The 20,336-nt window shown below is 51.5% G+C and overlaps 1 protein-coding gene across 1 annotated transcript in view; it reads right to left on the bottom strand.

The window, feature by feature from the left end:
* Nucleotides 1–674: 674 nt before the first annotated feature.
* CD9 (CD9 molecule) overlaps nucleotides 675–20,336 on the bottom strand; it is a 35,641-nt gene continuing 15,979 nt past the window's right edge. Inside the window, exons 2-8 of the mRNA XM_068560834.1 lie at nucleotides 12,047–12,149; nucleotides 5,403–5,500; nucleotides 4,747–4,821; nucleotides 3,238–3,336; nucleotides 3,027–3,116; nucleotides 2,326–2,409; nucleotides 675–1,191 (exon numbers count right to left, since the gene is read on the bottom strand). Coding sequence (XP_068416935.1) covers nucleotides 1,126–1,191; nucleotides 2,326–2,409; nucleotides 3,027–3,116; nucleotides 3,238–3,336; nucleotides 4,747–4,821; nucleotides 5,403–5,500; nucleotides 12,047–12,149 — 615 coding nt within the window. The 3' untranslated portion in view covers nucleotides 675–1,125. The remainder of the gene's footprint in view (nucleotides 1,192–2,325; nucleotides 2,410–3,026; nucleotides 3,117–3,237; nucleotides 3,337–4,746; nucleotides 4,822–5,402; nucleotides 5,501–12,046; nucleotides 12,150–20,336) is intronic.

The raw sequence follows: 20,336 nt of genomic DNA, 5'->3' as shown, positions 1-20,336 counted from the left end.
GTGTGTTCGGGTCCACCGCATCGGGTCCTGGCCTCTGCAGAACCCACACCACCATCATCAAGAACAAGAACAGACGCGGATCTGTCTGTCCTCGTGGGCTCCACGTTCTCGATCTCGCCCACATTACATCCATCTGTCCTCCCTGACTCTCTGCCCGTGCGCGTCAAGTTCCAACGTCGGAAGCAAAGATCATAGTCTTATAGAGACTGCTTAACCAGCTCCAGCGATTGTGTAAGGTCAAATCCCTGTAAAAAAAGTATTCAATATTCTGCTTCTTTAAACCCTGATGAGTATACCCTCATTTATTCAACCAACAAATCTTGAGTACCTACCATGCACTAGACGATAGGTGCTAGGTGCTGAGGGTATAGCAGGGAATAAAACAAAGTCTGGGCCATCGGGGAGCTCATGTTTACTACTGTATCCTCAAGACACATCACATTGCTGCAAGGAAGAGTCCCGGGCTAGGCTCCAGTGTTGATGTGTGAACAATGGTGAGATCTTGGATCAAAATCCCTTCATCCCTCCATGCCCTGATTTCTTCACTAGTAAAGTAGGGAGACCAACCTTCCCACCTACTTCTCATGTATGCACAGAGCAAAGATCAGGTGAAAAACATTTGAAAAAATAAGTAGCTCTAAAAAAAATTTAGGGAAGCAAAACCCCAGAACCAGTTTGGGATGTTGTCATCATCTTTTATTATGTATCAAATTGTCTTTAACATAAGTTACAACCTGATTAAACTTGATAGACATTTTTTATCTATTTAAAGACACACACAAAAATCTCTTTTATATACAATATCTTTTGCCTAGAGTCTAGCAAATATAGTACCTTTCATTGCAGGATTTCTGCTTAACATAATAAGCAAAAACAAATGACCAAAAAAAAAATAAACCGGAGCAAACCCAAATCCCCAAATAACTACAAATATCAATATTGAATAAAGCATTAAAAACACAAACGTAGAATAACTTTTTTGTTTAGAAATGCAGAATGAATACTAAAGTTAGTGGCAAAGAAAACAAAAAAAAAAAAAAAAAAAAAAACAAAACACAGAACCCCGAGAAAATAACCAACAGTCTTCAGGGGTGAACTTTCCTGCTCATGGCTGCAGCGCTGACTCTAGACCATTTCTCGGTTCCTGCGGATGGCACAGCACAGGATCATGCTGAAGATCATGCCAAATATCTGGAAGACAGGAAGGGGTGTGAGGAATTACGTGGCTTTGCTGTGGGAAGGCGGAGGGAGAGGGGAAGACAGGAGACATGCTGGCCGCTACAAATGACAAGGAGAAGGTGCCCACGAGGCCAAATGAGGTAAAGGGTGTGAAGCAGGAGAAATGTAAGTAAGACAGTGGAGGGGCTGCTGACCGGGGGGATTCTGAGTCTGAAGCCATCGGCCACTGCAGGCCGCACAAGCCAGCTCCCTGGGAACTCTCAAGGTGAGCATTCTTAAACTGAATGCTCCAACGCCAGCTATTCCCATAGTGTCTACAGGCCGATACTTTCACTTCCCTCTTTGTGTATGTCTGTGTTTTCTATTCTAGTTTTAAAGGTATTGTCATGCCTTTTACTGAAAGCTGCTTCAAGCCTTTCCTAGACGCAGAGGAGGGGTGTCAATTACCACTAAGACAGGAAGCGATTCTCTCTCTGGGGGAGTCTTTGCAAGGGGCAGAGGAAGGCCGTGTCCCCTACAGGGTCTCATCACTCCCTCGTGGGGGAAGACCGGTGACCCCAGGGAACCTGGTTGGCCCCTGGTGGCTTCTGGGGGCTCCTGACATGAGAGTAGATTGTTGGAAGCTTTCAGTCTCCTTCTGGTTGTCCACCTTTGGGTGTCTTTCTGACCGTAGTGGGAGGTGAGACAGTTCACCCATGTTGCTTTTACTTAACTACTTTCGTGGGGCAAAGAAAAGCAGGTGCATGGTGAAAACATGTTCTTAAGATTATCCCGGGATCACTAACAGGTCTGGGTGACCTACATCCTTGCTGTTCCAAGTGTGGTCCGTGGACCAGACACAGTGGAATCACCTTACATTTATCCCTGCACCTTAATGGTTATGGGAATGGATTCTGGAGACACAGTGAGTTCAAATCCCAGGTGCTTCAGTCCTGACCTCAGAGACTTTGATCAATGTACTCAACCTCTCTGTCTCTCCAGGCCCGAGTCTGTAAAATGGCAATACGAATAGTTCCCACTTCGTGGATATGGCGAGGCTTAAATTAGTCGATAAATCAGTTGATTAGTTAAAACAGTGCCTGGCCAGAGCAAGGGCTTAATCAATCGTAATTACTAAGATTCCCTCCCGATGCCCCCGGCACTCACCATCACCACGGCAATCCCGATGCCCACGGCGCCGATGATGTGGAATTTGTTTTGGAAGACCTCTTCGATGGCCTCAGGGCAGGACTTGGGGGGGCAAACCAAGACCCAGGTCACACACGGTCCTGCTTCAGGCTCCCCCCTCCCCCCCACAGCACCCATCTCATACCCGGAACGCTGGTGGTCCCAGAGCAAGGGCTGGGGACTGGCTGGTGGATGGAAAGGAGAACCAGGAGAGAGACGGGAGGTGGGTCCCCAAAATTTGGGCAAGAAATCAGGGAAGGAAGAGGGATGAGCCCTTGCTTTGGGGTCCATGTCTTATCTGGCCATAGGGTTACCTCCTATTATTCTGAAGTTTGGACATTCGCTCTAGCTCACAGTCATGAGCTGCTCACAAGTCTATAAAGCAGGAGTCCAGGCCTGGGAGCATTGCCCATGCACAATGGCTGGAGGACCCAGTCGTTGCAGGGAGCTAGAACACTTTGTTATTTCCTTGGCCTTTGTTTTGCTGCCCTTGAGGAAACAGAGGCCCAGGGCAGGGGAGAAAGGAGATGGCCACCTTGGGTCCTTCCCATGGGGAAGAGGTGTTTAGAAAGCACTGGGATGCTGTCCTCCCAGAACAAGGGGGCTGAATGCAAGTCCACTTTGGCAGGATTTGCCCAGAGCAGCTGGGCCGGGCAGAAGGGTCTTGCGCGTAAGCTTACCTTCATCGTGAGGTTCTCCAGTGTGTCCTTTTTGGGGCAGATGTCTGAGATAAATTGTTCCACTCCCCCAGCCAAACCACAACAGTCCAGCTGCAGAGGGAAAGACAGGGATGGGGGTGGGAGAGATAAATAAAGAGGACTGAAATAGAGATGCACACGCGTTCTGAAGAAAGGCAAGGAGAAGGGCAGCGTCTTAGCGAAGCCGGTGTACCGCGTAGTGGATGGCTTTCAGCGTCTCCCGCTGGGGCTCGTCCTTGTTTTTCAGCTTGTTGTAGGTGTCTCTGTAAAATTTCTGGACTTCCTTGATCACCTGGGAGGCACAGACAAGAGAGGAGCAGAGATGGCTTCTTTATGAACAAACGTCACCTGTTCCGTCTTATTCACGTGCAGCCACAAATTCCTGGAGTGGACAAGCCACTGGTCTAGGACCTCCCCGCCTCGGGGCCTCCGGGGTTCCCCCTCATCTCCTCCCACATCCTCTAGGAACCGCTCCAGCCATTTCCCCTTCTTTTTGCACCTTTGGTTGGTCCCTTCAGCCCCACTTGGCTCTTTCCCTTCTACCTAGAAACAAAATTAAATTGCCTCAATCTAAGGAACTAAAAACAAAAATCCTACTCTTGATTCGGCTAGTTTTTCAGGCTTCCATCTTTTTCTCTTCACTCAGAGACTGGGTGACTTTCGGCAAATTACCAAACCTCTCTGTACATGAGATTCTGCGTACGTAGAATGGAGATTATAATAGTCCCCACCTCAGAGGTTATGGTGAGGATTTAAAGGTGATATTGCATTAAGCCTGTAGCACAGTGTCTGGTGCAAACAGGGGATAAGGACTAGCTATTATGTTATAATACGGAGGAAGTATCGTTATGCTTCTGCACCTGGGTGCACCCGGGTTTAAGAATGCCTGTATCCAATGTCTTTCTTCTTTTGCCCCCCCTGCTAAACACGACAAGACAGCCCTTCCTGAAACACTGTTCTGATGCAGCCCACCCTGGCCCCTGACTGAGCCCACCCTCAGCTGTGCTCAGACCCTTTCTTTGCCGGGAAGGCCCAGCCTCCACCAGCTTTCCTCCTGAAATCCTCTCTCTCCTTCTGGGTTTAGGTCAACACCCCTCTCTCTCCATGAAGCCAGAAGAGAGTCCCCTTCCCCACGCCGGCTTTCAAATCCCACGGGGCTTCTGATTATAAATGACTTCTGTGACACTAGTCAAATGCATGTCTTTCTCCCACATTAGGTGTCAAAGCTCCCTGAAGTGGGGACCACTGCCCACGCATCTCTGGACCCCCCAGCGAGCGGGGTACAGCTCTTGGCTGGTGGTGGCACGTATTTAGAGGTGAGGGGAGGGAGCGGGGGTGGGGGGTGGGTCCGGGCCAGACAAAGCCATTTTTCCCTGGCCAGACAAAGTCATTTTTCCCTAAGTCGTGTTCCAGAGAAGTTGAGGGGAGGGTTGCTGAGGTGGGAGGGGCAGACACACTGACCCAACAATACTGCCCGAACACCCACTCTGTGCCAGCGCTGCCCAGGGCATGGGAAGCGGTGGCCGGCACTCACCCGCACAGGGTAGTGTGAACACTTGCATCCCCTTCCCTGGGGAGCTCCCGTCAGGGGCACGTCTGATGGCTGAAGGCCAAAGGCCGACGCAAGGGACCAGCTGGGACACCCTTCCACCGCCATCATCCCATCCCCCAACTCCCAAGAGACCTTACGGGAAAAACCTACCTCATCCTTGTGGGAGTATCCCCAGATGGCCGCAGCTATTTCAATGGCAAATATCACCAAGAGGAAGCCAAAGAACTGGAAGGGAAAGGGCTGGGGTGAGGCACAGTCCCGGCCGGCTGGCCGGAACAAGCATCTGGGGGCGGGAAGGGATGCCTGGAAGGGGCGGGAAGAGGTCCACAGAACTGCCAGCGCTCAGCCAAGGCCAGCAGGGGAAAGCCGCAGGAGGAGAGAGTGGCACAGACCCCAGAACTGATATTTCTAAGGTGTCAACGAAGAGTTAGTGATAAAATACCCTCACCTGCTCACAAAAACCACAGAGATTTGAGGAAAGGAGGAGGTGAATACAATCCGGAGTTTGAGGAAAATGGTAACAAATTTTGAAACAAGAAGGGGAGGCGAAGGTACCTGTGGATTCAGGGAAAAAAAGCAAACGTGGTCCTCGAAAAGGGGAAAAACAAAGTCCTGGCATTTAGTTGCCTAAGGGAAGTGATAAGACAGAGGTTCCAGAAAGGAAGAGGAGCAGCGTGTCATCACGGGGCAACGAGATGGCTCAGGGTCCTGGGCACCCGCTCTGCCCCGTCCCGCCCCCTGGTCTATGGGATCTTGGGTGGGGGACCTGGGAGACCAGGGTCTGTGGGCACAGAGGGGACACTCACCAATCCCAGCATGCACTGGGACTCCTGCACAGCCCCACAGCAGCCCAGGAAGCCCACCAGCATCATGAGGGCGCCGGCTCCAATCAGAATGTAAACTCCTGAGGGGACAGGGCAGAGGACAGGATAAGGAGCTGTGAGCGGGGGGGTGTAGGTGCTTCCTGATCCCGTTCCCCCTCTGCATCCTTACTGCCCCCCCCACCCCCGTCTCAGGGAACAAGAGTCCCATCCCCCAAACAGCCCCCTCCCGCCTGTCTCTCCTTTGGGACCCAGCCATCAAGCCCCCATTCCCACCTTACCCTCAGCCCTCCTGGAAGGTGCCCATTACCCCCGCCCTAGAACAGAGAACATCCACGGGAGCCCCAGATTCTACTCAGGACAGACCGGTCCAGTCTGTCAGCTGTCTCCAGCTGGATGCACCCACCCCCGCCAGTTAAATTAGACTCTCCAAACTCGGGCTAACTTCCTGAGGCTAAGCCTCCTGAGCAGGAGGACAAACCTCCTGCTGGCCTCTCCCTGACACAAGAGGCCAGGAGAGCAAGGCTTCAGCAGGAACGGGCTGTGCACACGCAGACGCCCACGCTCTGGGCGGGCCAGCTCTGCCACATTCCCAGAGGGGACGCCTCCCCGCCCTGCTGGCTGGTGGCAGCCAGGCCTGCACAGTTAGTGACATCCGAGGGCACGAGAGCCCTGCTCTAGTGCAAAGAACAGCCTGGGTGTCAGAAGACCCTTGTTCTGGTCCCAACTCTGCTACTAACTGCTGCGTGATCTTGGGTAAGATCACAATTTCCTTATTTCCTTATTAGTAAAATGAAAAGTTGGTTGCTAGAAAATTTCAGAAGATCCCTTACAGCACACCAGTGAGATCTTACAGCTGCAATGCAGTTACACCAGGTGAAGAGTGGAAAGCATCCTCCTCGCTAGAGGGAAGAAGGTGAGTGACAAGGTTTCTAAGCACTCAGTTGGGGTGTCCAGTGGAGAAGGGGTGGTGAAGGGCTGTGAGTTCCGCAACTCTAGCCTGGGACAGGGGAACACAGTGGGACACAGCCCCGGCCCTAGTCATTCCACACTCCCCCAGGGAACGCGCAGAGGGGCCCATTGTGCAGTTATATTCTTGAGAAGCACAGCTGACCTGCAGTGACCACCCCCTTCCCCGGCTTCGGGAAAACTGGCAAAGAAGTCTTAGGCATCCCTGGCATGCAGGCATGTTCTGCCCACTGCTGGGAGGGGCCTCCTGTCACACGTCGAGAGCCCCAAATGCCTGGGTTTGAAAGCCGGCTCTGTGACCCTGGGAAGGCCACTTATCTCTCTGTGTAACTGTCTTCCATCTGCAAACTGGGGACAGGAAAAATGCCCACTGCAAGGATTGCTGTGACGATTAGGCCATATGCTCCAAATATCCACAACAAGTGCTAGCTACTGCTAATCTTTCTAACTTTAATTTAAAAATTTTTAAATCTTTTTATTAAGGTACAGTTGACGTACAATCAGCTACTGTCAATCTTCACAATACGAAGGATGGACGACAAATGTGAATAATCACGATTGTGACGCCGAGTTTCACAGACGTGTTGCTCCCTCCCTGCTGTCCTCTCACTGGGAGCAGGGAGACCTCCCTAAAGTAGGGATGCTTCCCCACAATACACAACAGGACACTGAGATGAGAACCCCGGCAGGTGTCACAGTGATTTCACCGTCCCACATCCGTACCCTCCTCCCGGGCCGGAGCTGTGTAGGCAGCAAACCTCGCAGGGGGCCCGTGGCTGCGACTCCCCGGCAGCACAGCGAGGGGCGCACACAAGGCAGTGTTTGTCCTCTGCCCGTCCCCTCCCCACATCTGTCGTGATGTCAAGTCACGTGGCCTTGCTGGCAAACCCCGATGAATATGGGTATTGTTCCCGTGCACGCCCGGCCCAGACTGGGCAAGGGGACAAATGCAGCTTGTCCTGGAGTCAAGTCCCATCCTCCTAGGTCGTCCACTCCATGGGGCCACAGGCTGGACCTGGGGAGGCAGGTCCGCCCCACCCACACACGGGCACCACAGAAGTGGCAGCGCTTTCGGGTCTGGGCTCTGACTTGGGGACCCCGGTGAGCGGGGGCAGTAACACAGACCCCGTTTCTCCCCGTCTCCTCATCTCTCCCCACTGGGGCAAGACAACAAAGGATGAGGTCCCTCCTTTGAGCTCCATCGCAGGGGCTGAATAAACAGGGGGTATCAAGAGATCAGAAGGATTTACAAGCACATAAAATAGCGTTGAGTGGGGCTGATCACACAGACGCGTTTTCTCTCCGTCCAGATCCCAGCCTGGCCAGGCGACCCTGGCAGAAGGCAGGGGAGTCAGGTTGGCGGCAACAGAGAGCCACTAAAGGAAAAAGCATTTCCCACACAGAGAGAACATTCTCCTAATGGGCCTGTGGGTTAATAGTAAATATTCAATCTTGGGCTCAGCAGATGAAGATTTTAGGACCAAGGGTCTTGCTTTTAAATCTTGCTCGGACAGCTGCAAGGTCTGGGGTGTCTTGGCTTCACCCTCTCCATCCAGTAGGGGATGAAGATGAGCAATTCCCTGGCGGCTGTTTATGGGGATTTTTGACAGCAGCCATCAAGCTACAGGACGGCCCAGTGATGAGCAGCAAGCCCAGAAGCCTTCAATCCACTGCAGGGTGAGGGCTGCCGCTTCAAAGGGCCATCCAGGGCTTCCCCTTGGACAGGCTCCGCCTGGTCTACACCCTGAGCTTGTGAGCAGAGGCTGATGATGATAAATGACAAAGCATTCCCCTTTATGAAACAAGTGGATGTTAGCCTTTGGTCTGACTCATGGAAAAAGTTATTTGTCACGGAGCCTTCTCTGGGATTACTGTATTCATTTGCTTAAGGGCTGTTTATTCTGCCTTTTTCAGGCTGACATTATAGGCCTAGTCCAAAAAACAAAAAAAGCTTCTAGTGAAGCAGTAGCATCTGCCGTGTCCTTTACACAAAAGCCTTCTTTTTCACCTGTTTATTGGGGCTCTCGGCCTCGGGAAGGCAGGGGACACATCAGCCTCCCGTCATCACCCCCATCCCATCTTGCAAACAGTGCTCCCCACACCCGTTCGTTGTGCAGAATAAAATCTGTCAGAGCCTCTGGCCTCCACTTGCTGAGAACAGTTTACTGTCTCCAAATAAGTCAAGCAGGGGTTCCGAGGAACCCTAAGTCTGCTCCCCGATGGCTCTCTCCCAGTCCCTCTGTCCATCCCACTGATGGCTGTTCTCATTAATAAGGCCACAGTGAACTCTGTTTGTCAAGCATGTAGGTGTCTGCCTGGAGAGGTGGGTGTACAGGCCCTGCCGGTGTCAGGATGGGGAAAACCGGGCACAGAGCAACAAAACAAACTGTCCCCGGACACGAGCTAGAGCAGGGAAGCCACATCAGCGCCATCTTGGGAATGGTCCTGGGCGGTGGACATGCTGGGCCTCTGGTTGGAGCTCCCCAGATGCCCTCATTCAGTGGCTCTGGTTCTGGAAGGTCACCAAGGACTTAAGAAGGGCTGCTGGCCTGGGACGAGGAAGAAGAAGTTCCCCAATTTGTTTGCAGCCTGGGATTATGGATACTGTTGATGACCTGAATCTCCAGGGCCCGAACTGGAGAGAAGGCCCATATAAGGCTGTCAGCCGTTCTGGATCCACTAGAGACTCTTCTGAACGTTGCAAAGTTTCTTTCTTCCCTCGCTTCTCTGCCTGATTATGCATTTGTTCTCTGCTTTGAAAGCTGTGGCCCGCTGGAGAAAAGACACCCCTGGGTCCTTCAGGTTTCCTGAAGGGTCAGCTGCATGGCCAGCCTGGCCTGTGGGTTGCCCTGCAGATGTTCTGTGCCCAAGTGCAAGGGACGGTCACCCCATGATGTCAGGAAGAGCAGCCAGGATGGAGCTGGCACTCTTTGCTGGAAGAGGGGCTGTGGGTCAATGCAAAGGCTGATGTCACAGCCCGAGGGGGAAGGGGACACAGAGAACGAAGCCTCCTTGGCCCTTTGCCCGGGGATGACAATTATTCAGTTGCCCAAAGCACTCAGCGAAGCGCGGGGCCCAGCCAGGCCCAAGTGGTCAGTCGCTGACTGTGTTCTATGTGATGTCACTTGCATCACCCTCCAAGCCCTGGGCTTCTGCCAGCAGAATGAACTCTTCAGAGCTGAGCCCTTTCCCAGGAATGGGGTCCAGTGCAGAGGGTTTGTATCTGTCTATGAGAGCTCAGGGGGCAGTGGCCACTGGTCCCTGAGTAGGGGTTGCTGTGTCTCTTTGGGATGTGCCTTCAGACCAGCTCCTGGTCACCTCAGGTAGGACCACGGGCCATCAGAAGGAAGCCACACTGACCAGGGGACCTGAGTCCTAGGAGATTCCTGGAGGCAGTCCTGGCCCCTCTGGCTGTGTGCTTGTCACTCTCCTGCCGCCTGCCTGACTTTCCTGTCACCTGCTGGGATGCTGGTGCTGGGGGCCTGTCTCCCCCGACCACAATTGGGGCGAAGTCAAAAGGCCTAGGGAGGGACTTCCCTGGCGGTCCAGTGGTTAGGACTCGGCGCTTTCACTGCCGAGGGCCCAGGTTCAATCCCTGGTCGGGGAACTAAGATCCCATAAGCCACGAGGCCAAAAAAAATAAAAATAAAAAAGAGTAGATATGTGTATAACTGACTCACTTTGCTGTACACCGGAAACTAACACAACATTGTAAATCAACTATACTCCAATTAAAAAAAAAAAATATGCAGAATGAGCCAGAGTCCCAGATAACAAGAGAGAAACCGGTCGTTGGAAGCGACCAGAGGTATGGAGCCAGGCACCTGCAGAGCATGGGGAGGCCGGGGACTCGCTCTAGGACAATGTCACCTGTTTGCACACCCCTGCCCCCAGATCTGCTCTCCCCGCGGAGGGTCCCCAGCTCCCTGTTGTGACGTGACATGGAGAGCTCAAGGCCTGCCCTCAGCCCCCACCTCCACCCTGCAGTCCCACTGCCCCAGCTCACAGGGTGGCATTCCAGGCCCGCCGAGGCCGCCAAAAACCTCACAAAAGAATGCTGTAGCTAAAACAAGTCAGGGCCCTATGGAAACCTGCTCCCTAAAAACTCTGCGTGTGGAGTTTTCAATGTACTTTTTCTTTTTTTAAAATTTATTTTATTTATTTATTTTTGGCTGCGTTGGGTCTTTGTTGCTGTGCGCGGGCTTTCTCTAGTTGTGGCGAGCGGGGGCTACTCTTCGCTGCGGTGCACGGGCTTCTCATTGCAGTGGCTTCTCTTGTTGCGGAGCACAGGCTCTAGGCGCGCGGGCTTCAGTAGTTGTGGCACGTGGGCTCAGTAGTTGTGGCACGTGGGCTCTAGAGCACAGGCTCAGCAGTTGTGACACACGGGCTTAGTTGCTCTGCGGCATGTGGGATCTTCCCGGACCAGGGGGTCGAACCCATGTCCCCTGCATTGGCAGGTGGATTCTTAACCACTGCGCCACCAGGGAAGCGTGTGTGTGTGTAGTTTTAAAAAAAAAGTGTGCTGTGCTTTTCTTTCCCTTACTTTCTTTCTGACAATAGGGAGACACGCCCTAAAAAACCCCAACTAACACCACCACCAAAAAGAGATGAAGGCGGGGAAACCATCCCCAGACCCAGGCGCCTGCGGGGCCACCAGCTGGAGGCTGGCCCTGGGAGGCGGGAGGGGGTCATGCACCACTGGCCACCGCGTTCTTCCTGAAGGTCTGGGTGATAACGCTCTTCAGACTGTTTGCTCCGTCTTTTTTTAAAAATAACTTCTTTGGTGGGTGGAAAGGAAGCGACCAAACTTACACTCTGAGCCTGATGACATGACAGCATCCTCCTAAAAATAGGGGGCTGCTTTTGTTTCTCGCAAATGAAGTGTTTCCTATCCCCCAACCAGGCGAGGGGAGAGCCGAGGGGTCTGTGAGCTGACTCAGAAACCAGGGAACTGCCTCAGACAGGCCCTGGCCCTCCCACTCCTGTTAGAGGTGCTTACACGGCAATATTCTGGTGAAAGTGACAGAACGATGCTAGAAAAAGATGCCAAAGGACCCGTGTGCAGAAAGAAACCTGCTAAATCTATTTATCTTCAAACTGGAAGCCTTTGCCCTAAAGCAAAATCACTTTAGAAAACAGATAAGACTTAACATGCATGGCCTGTGCCCCAGCGCAGGGGTCTGAGGGGCTGGTGTCTCTTCTAGTCTCTCGTATTAATCTGAATGTTACCCAGGAGGCAGGTCCTCTGGGTCTCTGAGCCCCTGTCTGAACCGTGGGGGAGATGCGCCCTCTCGTCCCCCTGGCTCTGTGGGTCCCCAGGACAAAGTTTTTTAAATTAAAGAAATGAACAAGCCTTCTTAGACATGAAATTCAGAGAGAAGTTCAGAGACAAGAACAGAGGTTCTGAAACCCTCCAGGGTGGCAGCAGCTTTGGCAGAGCTGACTTCACATCAGAGAATGGTCCCAAGGCCAGGCTCGGTCAGCTTGGAAAAAGAAACTGCATCAGTCAAATGCAAATGCGTGGGCACAACTACACAAAAGCACAGCTGGAAAAGGACCCGACTGGCAATGCAGCTGGAGCAAAAGTCCTCCCCAGCCCAAGTCCTCGGATCAACACGGACTCTCCACAGCTGGAGGGAACAGCAAGGTCCCCCACTCACCTGTGTAGAAGCTGGAATTATTATTCTCTTGCTCGAAGATGCTCTTGGTCTGCGAGTCGAATCGGAGCCATAGTCCGACGGCGAGGACTGCGATCCCGGCAAGCTGCAAGACACACAGGACATCGGCGTGAGCCTGGCTGTCAGGAACAGCGCGGTACCTTACCCCAGGTGAGCTGCCCTTGGCCTCTGCCCCTCACCGGGCACCTGGAAGTAGCAGCAGCCAGGTGGAGGTGGGAGCAGGGGATCGAGCTATTTGCTAAAAATACCAGCCAGTTGGGAATAAACAATTATCTACCAGCAGTACAGGGATGGATACCTCGTGGACAACAGAATATTATACAGCAGTGAAAATGAACCAGCCACAGTTTGTGCAATACTACGAGTGCGTCTCACAATGTTAAACAGAGGAAGCAAAAAGCACCGAACACATACAATACAATTCCGTACAGTTAAAAACTCTTGTTTAGGAGTGCATGTATATCATAACAGAAAAAGAAGGAAGTGATGATCATAAAGTCGGGTGAGTGGTGGCCTGTAAGGAGAGTGGGGTTTCTGATGAGGGAACAGCACTGGGGGGCAAAGGGGGAGGCGGGTCTAGGGCACTGGCGATATTCTAGCTTTGACTTGGGTGGTAGTGGCCCGGATATTCACTTCACAATCATCCTTCACACTGTTTGTGTTTTCTGCACTCCTCTGTATATGTACCAGACAATTAAAAAAAGAAAGAAAAAAAATCGCCCAACGCATAGGTACCTCCCCGGGCTGTGAGGGCAGCTGTGATTCCGGACTAAACCATGCTGCTCAGTGAAACCTACCCACATCTGGCCCCTCTCTCTTCACACAGGGAAGCCTAACAAGCTGACCCACCCGACTCCAGGCTTAGGTGGACATTTACTTATGGGTGATCCTTGTAAACATCAGACAAGAAATCTCCAGAGGATTGTCTGATCCTATAATTTAGTGAAAATCCCATTTCATAGGTGGGCAAGTTGAGATACTGGACCCTAAAGGGCAGACTCTCCCAGTAAGGAAAGACTAAGGCATCAATCCTGGCCCGTCAGGCACTGCTGAACTTGATGCCGGGGAGGAGGCCCCCTGCCAAGCCCCGCCAGGCCAGCTGAGCTCCCCTCCCCACTGCTGCTGGCCTGTACCAGGGCTTGCTGGGGTGACTCACAGGCTGTGGGTGGTGGCCGGCTGGATGAGGGTGTGTGGGCTCAGGGCCAATGCCCAGCCCCAGGTTTCGCTGGCACACCCTCCTCATTAGAGGCACCCTGTGTCAGAACCCTCCTCCTCAGGGAGCTGGGTTCTTTGCCCCAAGGGCCAGGACAGCCTGCAGTCTACTCTCTCTCTGCTTCTCTCCTTTTCCCATGACTTTGCAGCGGGTTAGGACGTGCTGTGTGGAGAGTGGAGACAGCAACAGTGGGAGGGGCAACCCAAGACTTCACACTGCAGTAGAGTTAAAACCTTGTCTACAGGGAATTCCCTGGCGGTCCAGTGGTTAGGACTCTGTGCTTCCACTGCAGGGAGGGCCCAGGTTCAATCCTGGTTGGGGAGCTAAGATCCTGCATACTGCGTGGCATGGCCAAAAAAAGAAAAAAACCTTTGTCTATACCCGTAGTGGTGTCCACAGTGAGGGTCTGGAATTCCTTAGAGTTCTATTGCTTCAGTTCTCCCATCTGGCAAACAGGCATGGTGAGCTTGGATGCTCTGGTTCAGTCTGGGTTCTCCTGACTCTCAGGACGTCTTAGAACAGGGGCCCAGCTGGGAAATCTCGGTGCACTGGGGACTAAGACCCAAGACCCTGGTCTAGCTCCCTTGGGGTCTTGGAGAGTTATAAGAAATAAGGTAGTAGTTCCCCTTTCTCCACCCCCAACACAAGTAGGCGCAATCAGATTCCTGGAAAATGGAAGACGGAGGCCATTGGCTTCTTTGGGGATATGAAAGCATTAACCTGAAAAGCCTGGAGGCTGGAGCTTCACACGCACTTGCAGGTAGTCCTAGATTGTGGTTAGCACTGAGCCACAAGCCCTGGCCTCAGTCTCCCCTCTCGCCCTTATCTTGGCGGGGCTGTCGCTGAGAGCACCTGGGCCTGAGAGAGCCGTGTCCTTTCACGTCCTTTCTGCTCTAGGCTGCCTGCACTTATCCAAGAATTATCCTCTAGTCATTCTCCCTGTGGATAAAGTTACTCATCCACCCTTTACTCTGCTGGAAAAATTCTTAAACGAGTCACCACAAGAAGAACAAAAACAGTCCCATCCAAAAGAACGAAGCTACAAAAGATGATGACGTAAAGATAGTGGTTCTGTTCAAAACAAAACAAAAAAGATGATGGCAGCCCCACTCCGCCCAGAAGCTTGTCAGTCCAGGAGCTGGGTCTCTTTGGGAGTGATCCCATGCACGGGTAACAGCACCCAAACGAAACTTCCATTTTTAGTTTTGAGGATCCTGAGCCAGTCGTTTACCTTTTACCTGGTCCACACGCACAGGTGGCAAGAAGAACACTGTGTGGAGAACAATGTCCCAGAAGGTCCCACCCCGGCCAAGGACAAGGCCAGATACAGGAGAGGAGTCCAGGGTCCTGCCACATCTGGACACCACCCCAGACCTAACATCAGGAGGAAGGAAAAGTGGCTGGCTCTGCAGAAATGGAAAAAGCATGGGACTTCCCTGGCGGTCCAGTGGTTAAGACTCCGTGCTACCACTGCAGGAGGCGCAGGTTCGATCCCTAGTTGGGGAACCCACATGCCACATGGTGCGGCCAAAAAAAAAAAAAAGAAGTGGAAAAAGCAGTAATAGATCTCAGTTTCTTATGCCTAAAAACTCACCATGAGCGAGGAGGAAGGTTCAAGAAGCCCAGGAGGAAGGGAGGACAGGGGCTGGACTGGGAGACTCGGTTCACCAAAATCACAGAGAAATGACCACTGCTGCCTGTTTTGTTTGAATTACTGAGTTAACTGGCCTGAAGGGATGCTGTCAACAGCTGCCCCGTTTTCTGGAACGCTATTGGAGAAACTGCTTCAGTTGGCTGGAGGTCACAGGGCCATGACACCACTTAACAGTGGCCTTCCCGGTGTGCAGGCAGTGCTATCCGGGGAGCACTTCCCAGGAGGGCACACTTCCCGGTGTGCACAAAGGGGTCCCCCCAGCCCCCCACCTGGCTCTCGTCCCCAGCTACTTGAGTCCTAGGAGAAACCAAACAGGAATGACCAGCAAGCACCAAAAAGAGCTTTAACCTTTAAAAAAGGGTGCCACCCCAATGTTCAAAGCAGCACTATTCACAATAGCTAAGACATGGAAGCAACCTAAGTGTCCATCGACAGATGAATGGATAAAGAAGATGCGGTACATATATACAATGGTATATTACTCAGCCATAAAAAAGAATGAAATAATGCCATTTGCACCAACATGGATGAACCTAGAGATGCTCACACTAAGTGAAGTAAGTCAGAAAGAGAAAGACAAATACCATATGATATCGCTTATATGCAGAATCTAAAATATGACACAAATGAACTTATTTACGAAACAGAAACAGACACACAGACATAGAGAACAAATGGTTACCAAAGGGGAAAGGGGATGGGGGAGGGATAAATTAGGAGTTTGGGACTAGGAGATACAGACTACTATATATAAAATAGATAAACGACAAGGTCCTACTGTATAGAACAGGGAACTATATTCAATATCCTGTAATAAACCATGACAGAAAAGAATATGAAGAAGAATATCTATATATGCATAACTGAATCACTTCGCTGTACACCAGAAACTAACACAACATTGTAAATCAACTATACTTCAATTAAAAAAAAAAGGGTGCCAGCAAGTTATTGAGGGACTCCATAAAATAAGGAAATAGGGGTCTGGGGGCCCAAGAAGTTGACGGTTTCCTCCAGGGTTAACGAACAGCGCGTGGCAAGAATGTCAGCCACGCAGAGGCCACGGCTGCAGCCCGCCTCTCACCCATCACGGCAGGAATAGAGTGCGTGGGCCGAGGATGCTCAAACAATTCCCTGCTCAAGGGGTCCCTGAAAGAGGGCAGCGACCTGCCCACCATCACCAACCGGTCTGGTGGGGACAGAAGTAGAAGGTACAGCCCCTCCACTCCCAGCCCCAGGCTCTGCCCAGTCGGCTGGTTACCGCTTGCCAACAAAAGCCAAAGGGACGCATTCTGCCTTCAGGCCAGAAAAGGTCCCACCCATTTGATATCGCAGGGAAGAAGGACAGCTTTCCCTTCATTTTATTGGAGATTTCTTTATTTCCTCAGGCACGCTCAGTTTCTTCTTAGAAGATGGGCCAGGAGGAAAACACGCGACAAAACCTAACCTGCGGACATTCTACAAAATACTTGACCAGAATGTCTCAAAACTGTCAGGGTCATGAAGAATGAGGACAGACAGAAACTGTCACAGGCCGGAGGAGATGGAGGAGACAGGACACCCGTCATGTGGTATTGTGGGTGGGATCCTGGAACAGAAAGGGGACCGGGCTGGTAAACCAGGTGAAATCCGCGTTAAGTCTAGCTTAGTTAAGAGTAACGTACCAATGCTGGTTTCTGGGCTGTGACAAATGTGCCCTGGGAATATAAGCTGTGAACAAGAGGGGCGACGGGGAGGAGTACAGGGGGACCCTCTGTAGTATCTCTGCAAATTTTCTGTACCTCTAAAGCTGTTCTAAAACTCTGTGTGTGTGCGTGTATGGGTGTGGTGTGTGTGCGTGTATGGGTGTAGTGTGTGTGTGTGTATGGTGGGGCCTCTTCTTCAAAGCTTCCCGTCTCCTTCAAGAACCTGCCCCATTAATCCACCTCTTTCCTGCCTCTGTTGTCTGTCTTGGCTACTGTTTCACTTTTTTTGTTTTTAGTTTAATTTTATTTATTTTTTATACAGCAGGTTCTTATTAGTTATCTATTTTATACATATTAGTATATATATGTCAATCCCAATCTCCCAATTCATCCCACCACCCTGCCACTTTCCCCCCTTGGTGTCCATACGTTTGTTCTCTACATCTGTGTCTCTATTTCTGCCCTGCAAACCGGTTCATCTGTACCATTTTTCTAGGCTCCACGTATATGCGTTAATATACGATATTTGTTTTTCTCTTTCTTACTTCTGCCAACACACATGGGCAGGTCTGTCTATCCTAAAAAAAACCAGAAAACAAACCGTCTCCTGTTCCAACTGCTCTGCGCTTTAAACCCCGAGCTTGTAGCTAAACCACCTCCATGTCCTCACTCAGTAAGGAGTCCCCGTGGGGCCCCCTGCCCTTCATGTAGGACAGTGGCCGTTCCTCTGAAAGGCTCAGACGGCTTGGGCTGTCACCAAGTGTTAAGGCTTCTACTCCATCCTCGCACTTTTGGATCTCTGAGCAGTAACAACATTGAACCCTGCCTCCTTCTCCTCCGCTCCTTAGATGGAATCCCTCAAAGTTTCCCAAATAAGTCTCGTAAATCCCGCCTCAGCTGGAGGGAGCCCCTCCTCCTGGAAGGCTGTCCCAGCCACCTAGGCCAGCTGCTTCCCCACCAAGACGTCCTCAGCTTCCTCCCCAGGAAATGCAAGCCCCACTCTGCACTGGTCCTCCCCAGAATCCTCGCTCCCTCCCTTCCTGTTTACACTCTCCTGGAGGGCAGGATGACTTCTGGGTCATTTCAGTAGCTCCCCTGCACCCCATCCACACTTGGGACCAAACAGTCATTAGTAAATCATTATTCAATAAGTGAAGGATGACTTCAATGAAAGAGAAGCTCTGAAGCCCATCAGAATCTCCTCTCCTGGGTCCTCTCACCTTGGACAAGCCTCCTTTCCCACCGGCTTGTCATCCAGACCCATCTTCCAACATCTCCCAACAAGGGTCAGAAACTACAAAGAACAACTACTTGCCCAGAATAAATACTGAGAAAGAGCCATGAGGGTATGTGATGAATGTCACAGTGAGATTTAGGGGCACGTCCACATCAAGTCTTTTGGAAAATGAGGGTTTATATTTATAAAAAGTCCATGCCCTGCTGTGCTCACCGCCCACTGAAGTCCAGTTAGACACTCCAATCCTTTTTTTTTAAAATGCATTTTTTATTTAATAATACTTTATTAAAGATGACTAGATATAATTAAATAAAGTAAACCTTTAACATACATAGCTTTGGATATTTTTATACTTTTAATAGCAATATTCAAGTGGTGATGGGTGTTTAATTCTTTCACTCTAAAATATATGTGACTGGACTCCCCTGGTGGTCCAGTGGCTAACACTCCGTGCTTCTAACGCCCGGGGGCCTGGGTTCGATCCCTGGTAGGGCACTAGGTCCCGCAGGCCGCAAGTAAAGATCCCCATGCCGCAACGAAGATCCCACGTGCCGCAACTAAGACCCGACGAAGCCAAATAAATAAATATTAAGAAGAATATATATATGTGACATTTTAGATGTCTGGTGATAGGTGTTGAATTCATCACTCTAGAATATCTGTGAATTTATGATTCTGAAGTTTTTCTGGATGACAGATGTTTGAGAATTGGGTGAAAGTCTCAGAAAAAGTCTGAAAAGCATCGCTATAATTTTCCATACAACCTCTAGAGTTCACACACTCTGAAACCATTCATAAAACCTGGAGTGTATGGATTCCACATTGTGAGTACTTGGATAGACCCTCCAATCCTTGCCGAGCACACAGGTAATCCAGTCACCTGGAGCAGATGCCAGCTGCAGGAGGCGTGAAAGTCCAGCCCCGCCCCAGGCCGGCCCGGCTTCCTGTCCTGTCCTCTTCTCTCCCCCGGCTGAAAGCACAACAAGCCCAAGGCACCCACGCAGAGATGGGAATTTCAGTGAGTCACACCAGACCCATAGGGACAGGCCCAGAAATCTTACACTAAAACACACATCTGGGGTTAAAGGAAACGCCTCCAATTCCAACGGGCGAATTGAAAACAAATCCTAAGCAACAAATCCTAAGCGCAGTGTTGCTTAGGGGCACCTGGCTTCTCTGGACCCCCTGCCGAGTTTGCAAAGCCGATTCCAGCTGGAGCCCAAGGAGGTGCTTGTGAACCCTACCGCCCAAAACGCCAGAAGCAAGTGTGCAGAAAGGTGGGAGGTGACACGGAGGAAAAGGGCAACCGGCTGACTGCAGAGGTTTCAGAGAGTGTGTGTGTGTGTGTGTGTGTCTGTGTGTGCGTACGTGTCGCCTTGCATCCCATCCCTCAGGTGGAAGGAACCATGTCTCCCCGTGGGGCAAACCCCACTTCAAAGAAAAATCCTCCCAAGGCAAACACATTGGGTGGTCTTGGCTTGGCCCTCTTTCCTCTCAGTTCCCTCTGTCTTCTGTAATATGACCTGATGGGTCACACATTTTTTAAAAGGACAAAACACTCATGGACGCTTTCTCCGTCCAGCTGTCTTGGCCCAGGAAGTGCAGGGCAGATCATTCTCCACAAGCAGTTTCCTTTGAGGCTGACCTCAGACTGCAGTGGTCCCATCTGCCACTTTGGAAGCGGCTAGAGGTGGGCAGTGGTGACAGGAGGGGGTCGGGGGAGAAGGCAGTGCTTTCTTTCCTATGTCCCATTGTCCTTCTGTGAAGCCCTGGCTACTTGGTGACTTTGGTCAAAGGGATGCAGCAGACTTTTTAGTAAGGGACAGGTGGCATGACAGAAAGAACCGTGGGCAAGAAGCGGGGGGCCCTAGCTCTGCCCCCTGTCACTTGCACACCGGTGCCAGCCACGGGGCGATGTGAGAATCACCTGGCAGAGTTGTAAACACGTATCCGCCGCCGCTCCATCCCGGGGCATCCGAGCGCTCCCAGGAGAACGCACATCTCTGCTGAGAAGAGCTGCACGCGTGGACAGGAGCGTGGCCTCTGGGGCTAATTCCGGCGCTGCCACCTAGGAGCTGTGTGACACTAAGCACTCTCCGTAGCTTCTCTGAACCTCAGAGTTCCCATTTGTAAAAAAAGAGTTTGACACTTTCCTGCCTTTGACCCAGGAGGTTGAAGGGGAAGATTAAATGAAGTGATACGTGTAAAACACTCTGACAACCGTGAGTGCTAGAGCCAGCCAGATTCTGTGGGGAATATAATGATGACAACAATAATAATAAACCTTGCGAACAACACGAAGACAGAAGTGGGGAGAGTCACGGCTCTTGGCGGCCTCAGCTGTGTGTCCTCCTCTGATCTGAGAAGGGGGCTGGGTGGGCACAGGCGATTGAGGACAGTGGGGGTCTGTCTTCTGTGGGTCTGTGTGAACGCGGTGTGCTGGGGGAGATGCCTCCAGAGCTCCACTAGGACCAGCTGGGATG

Source organism: Eschrichtius robustus, chromosome 13, assembly GCF_028021215.1.
Source record: "Eschrichtius robustus isolate mEscRob2 chromosome 13, mEscRob2.pri, whole genome shotgun sequence".
NCBI classification, from domain to species: Eukaryota; Metazoa; Chordata; class Mammalia; order Artiodactyla; family Eschrichtiidae; genus Eschrichtius; species Eschrichtius robustus.
This window is presented reverse-complemented; position numbering and strand designations above follow the sequence as displayed.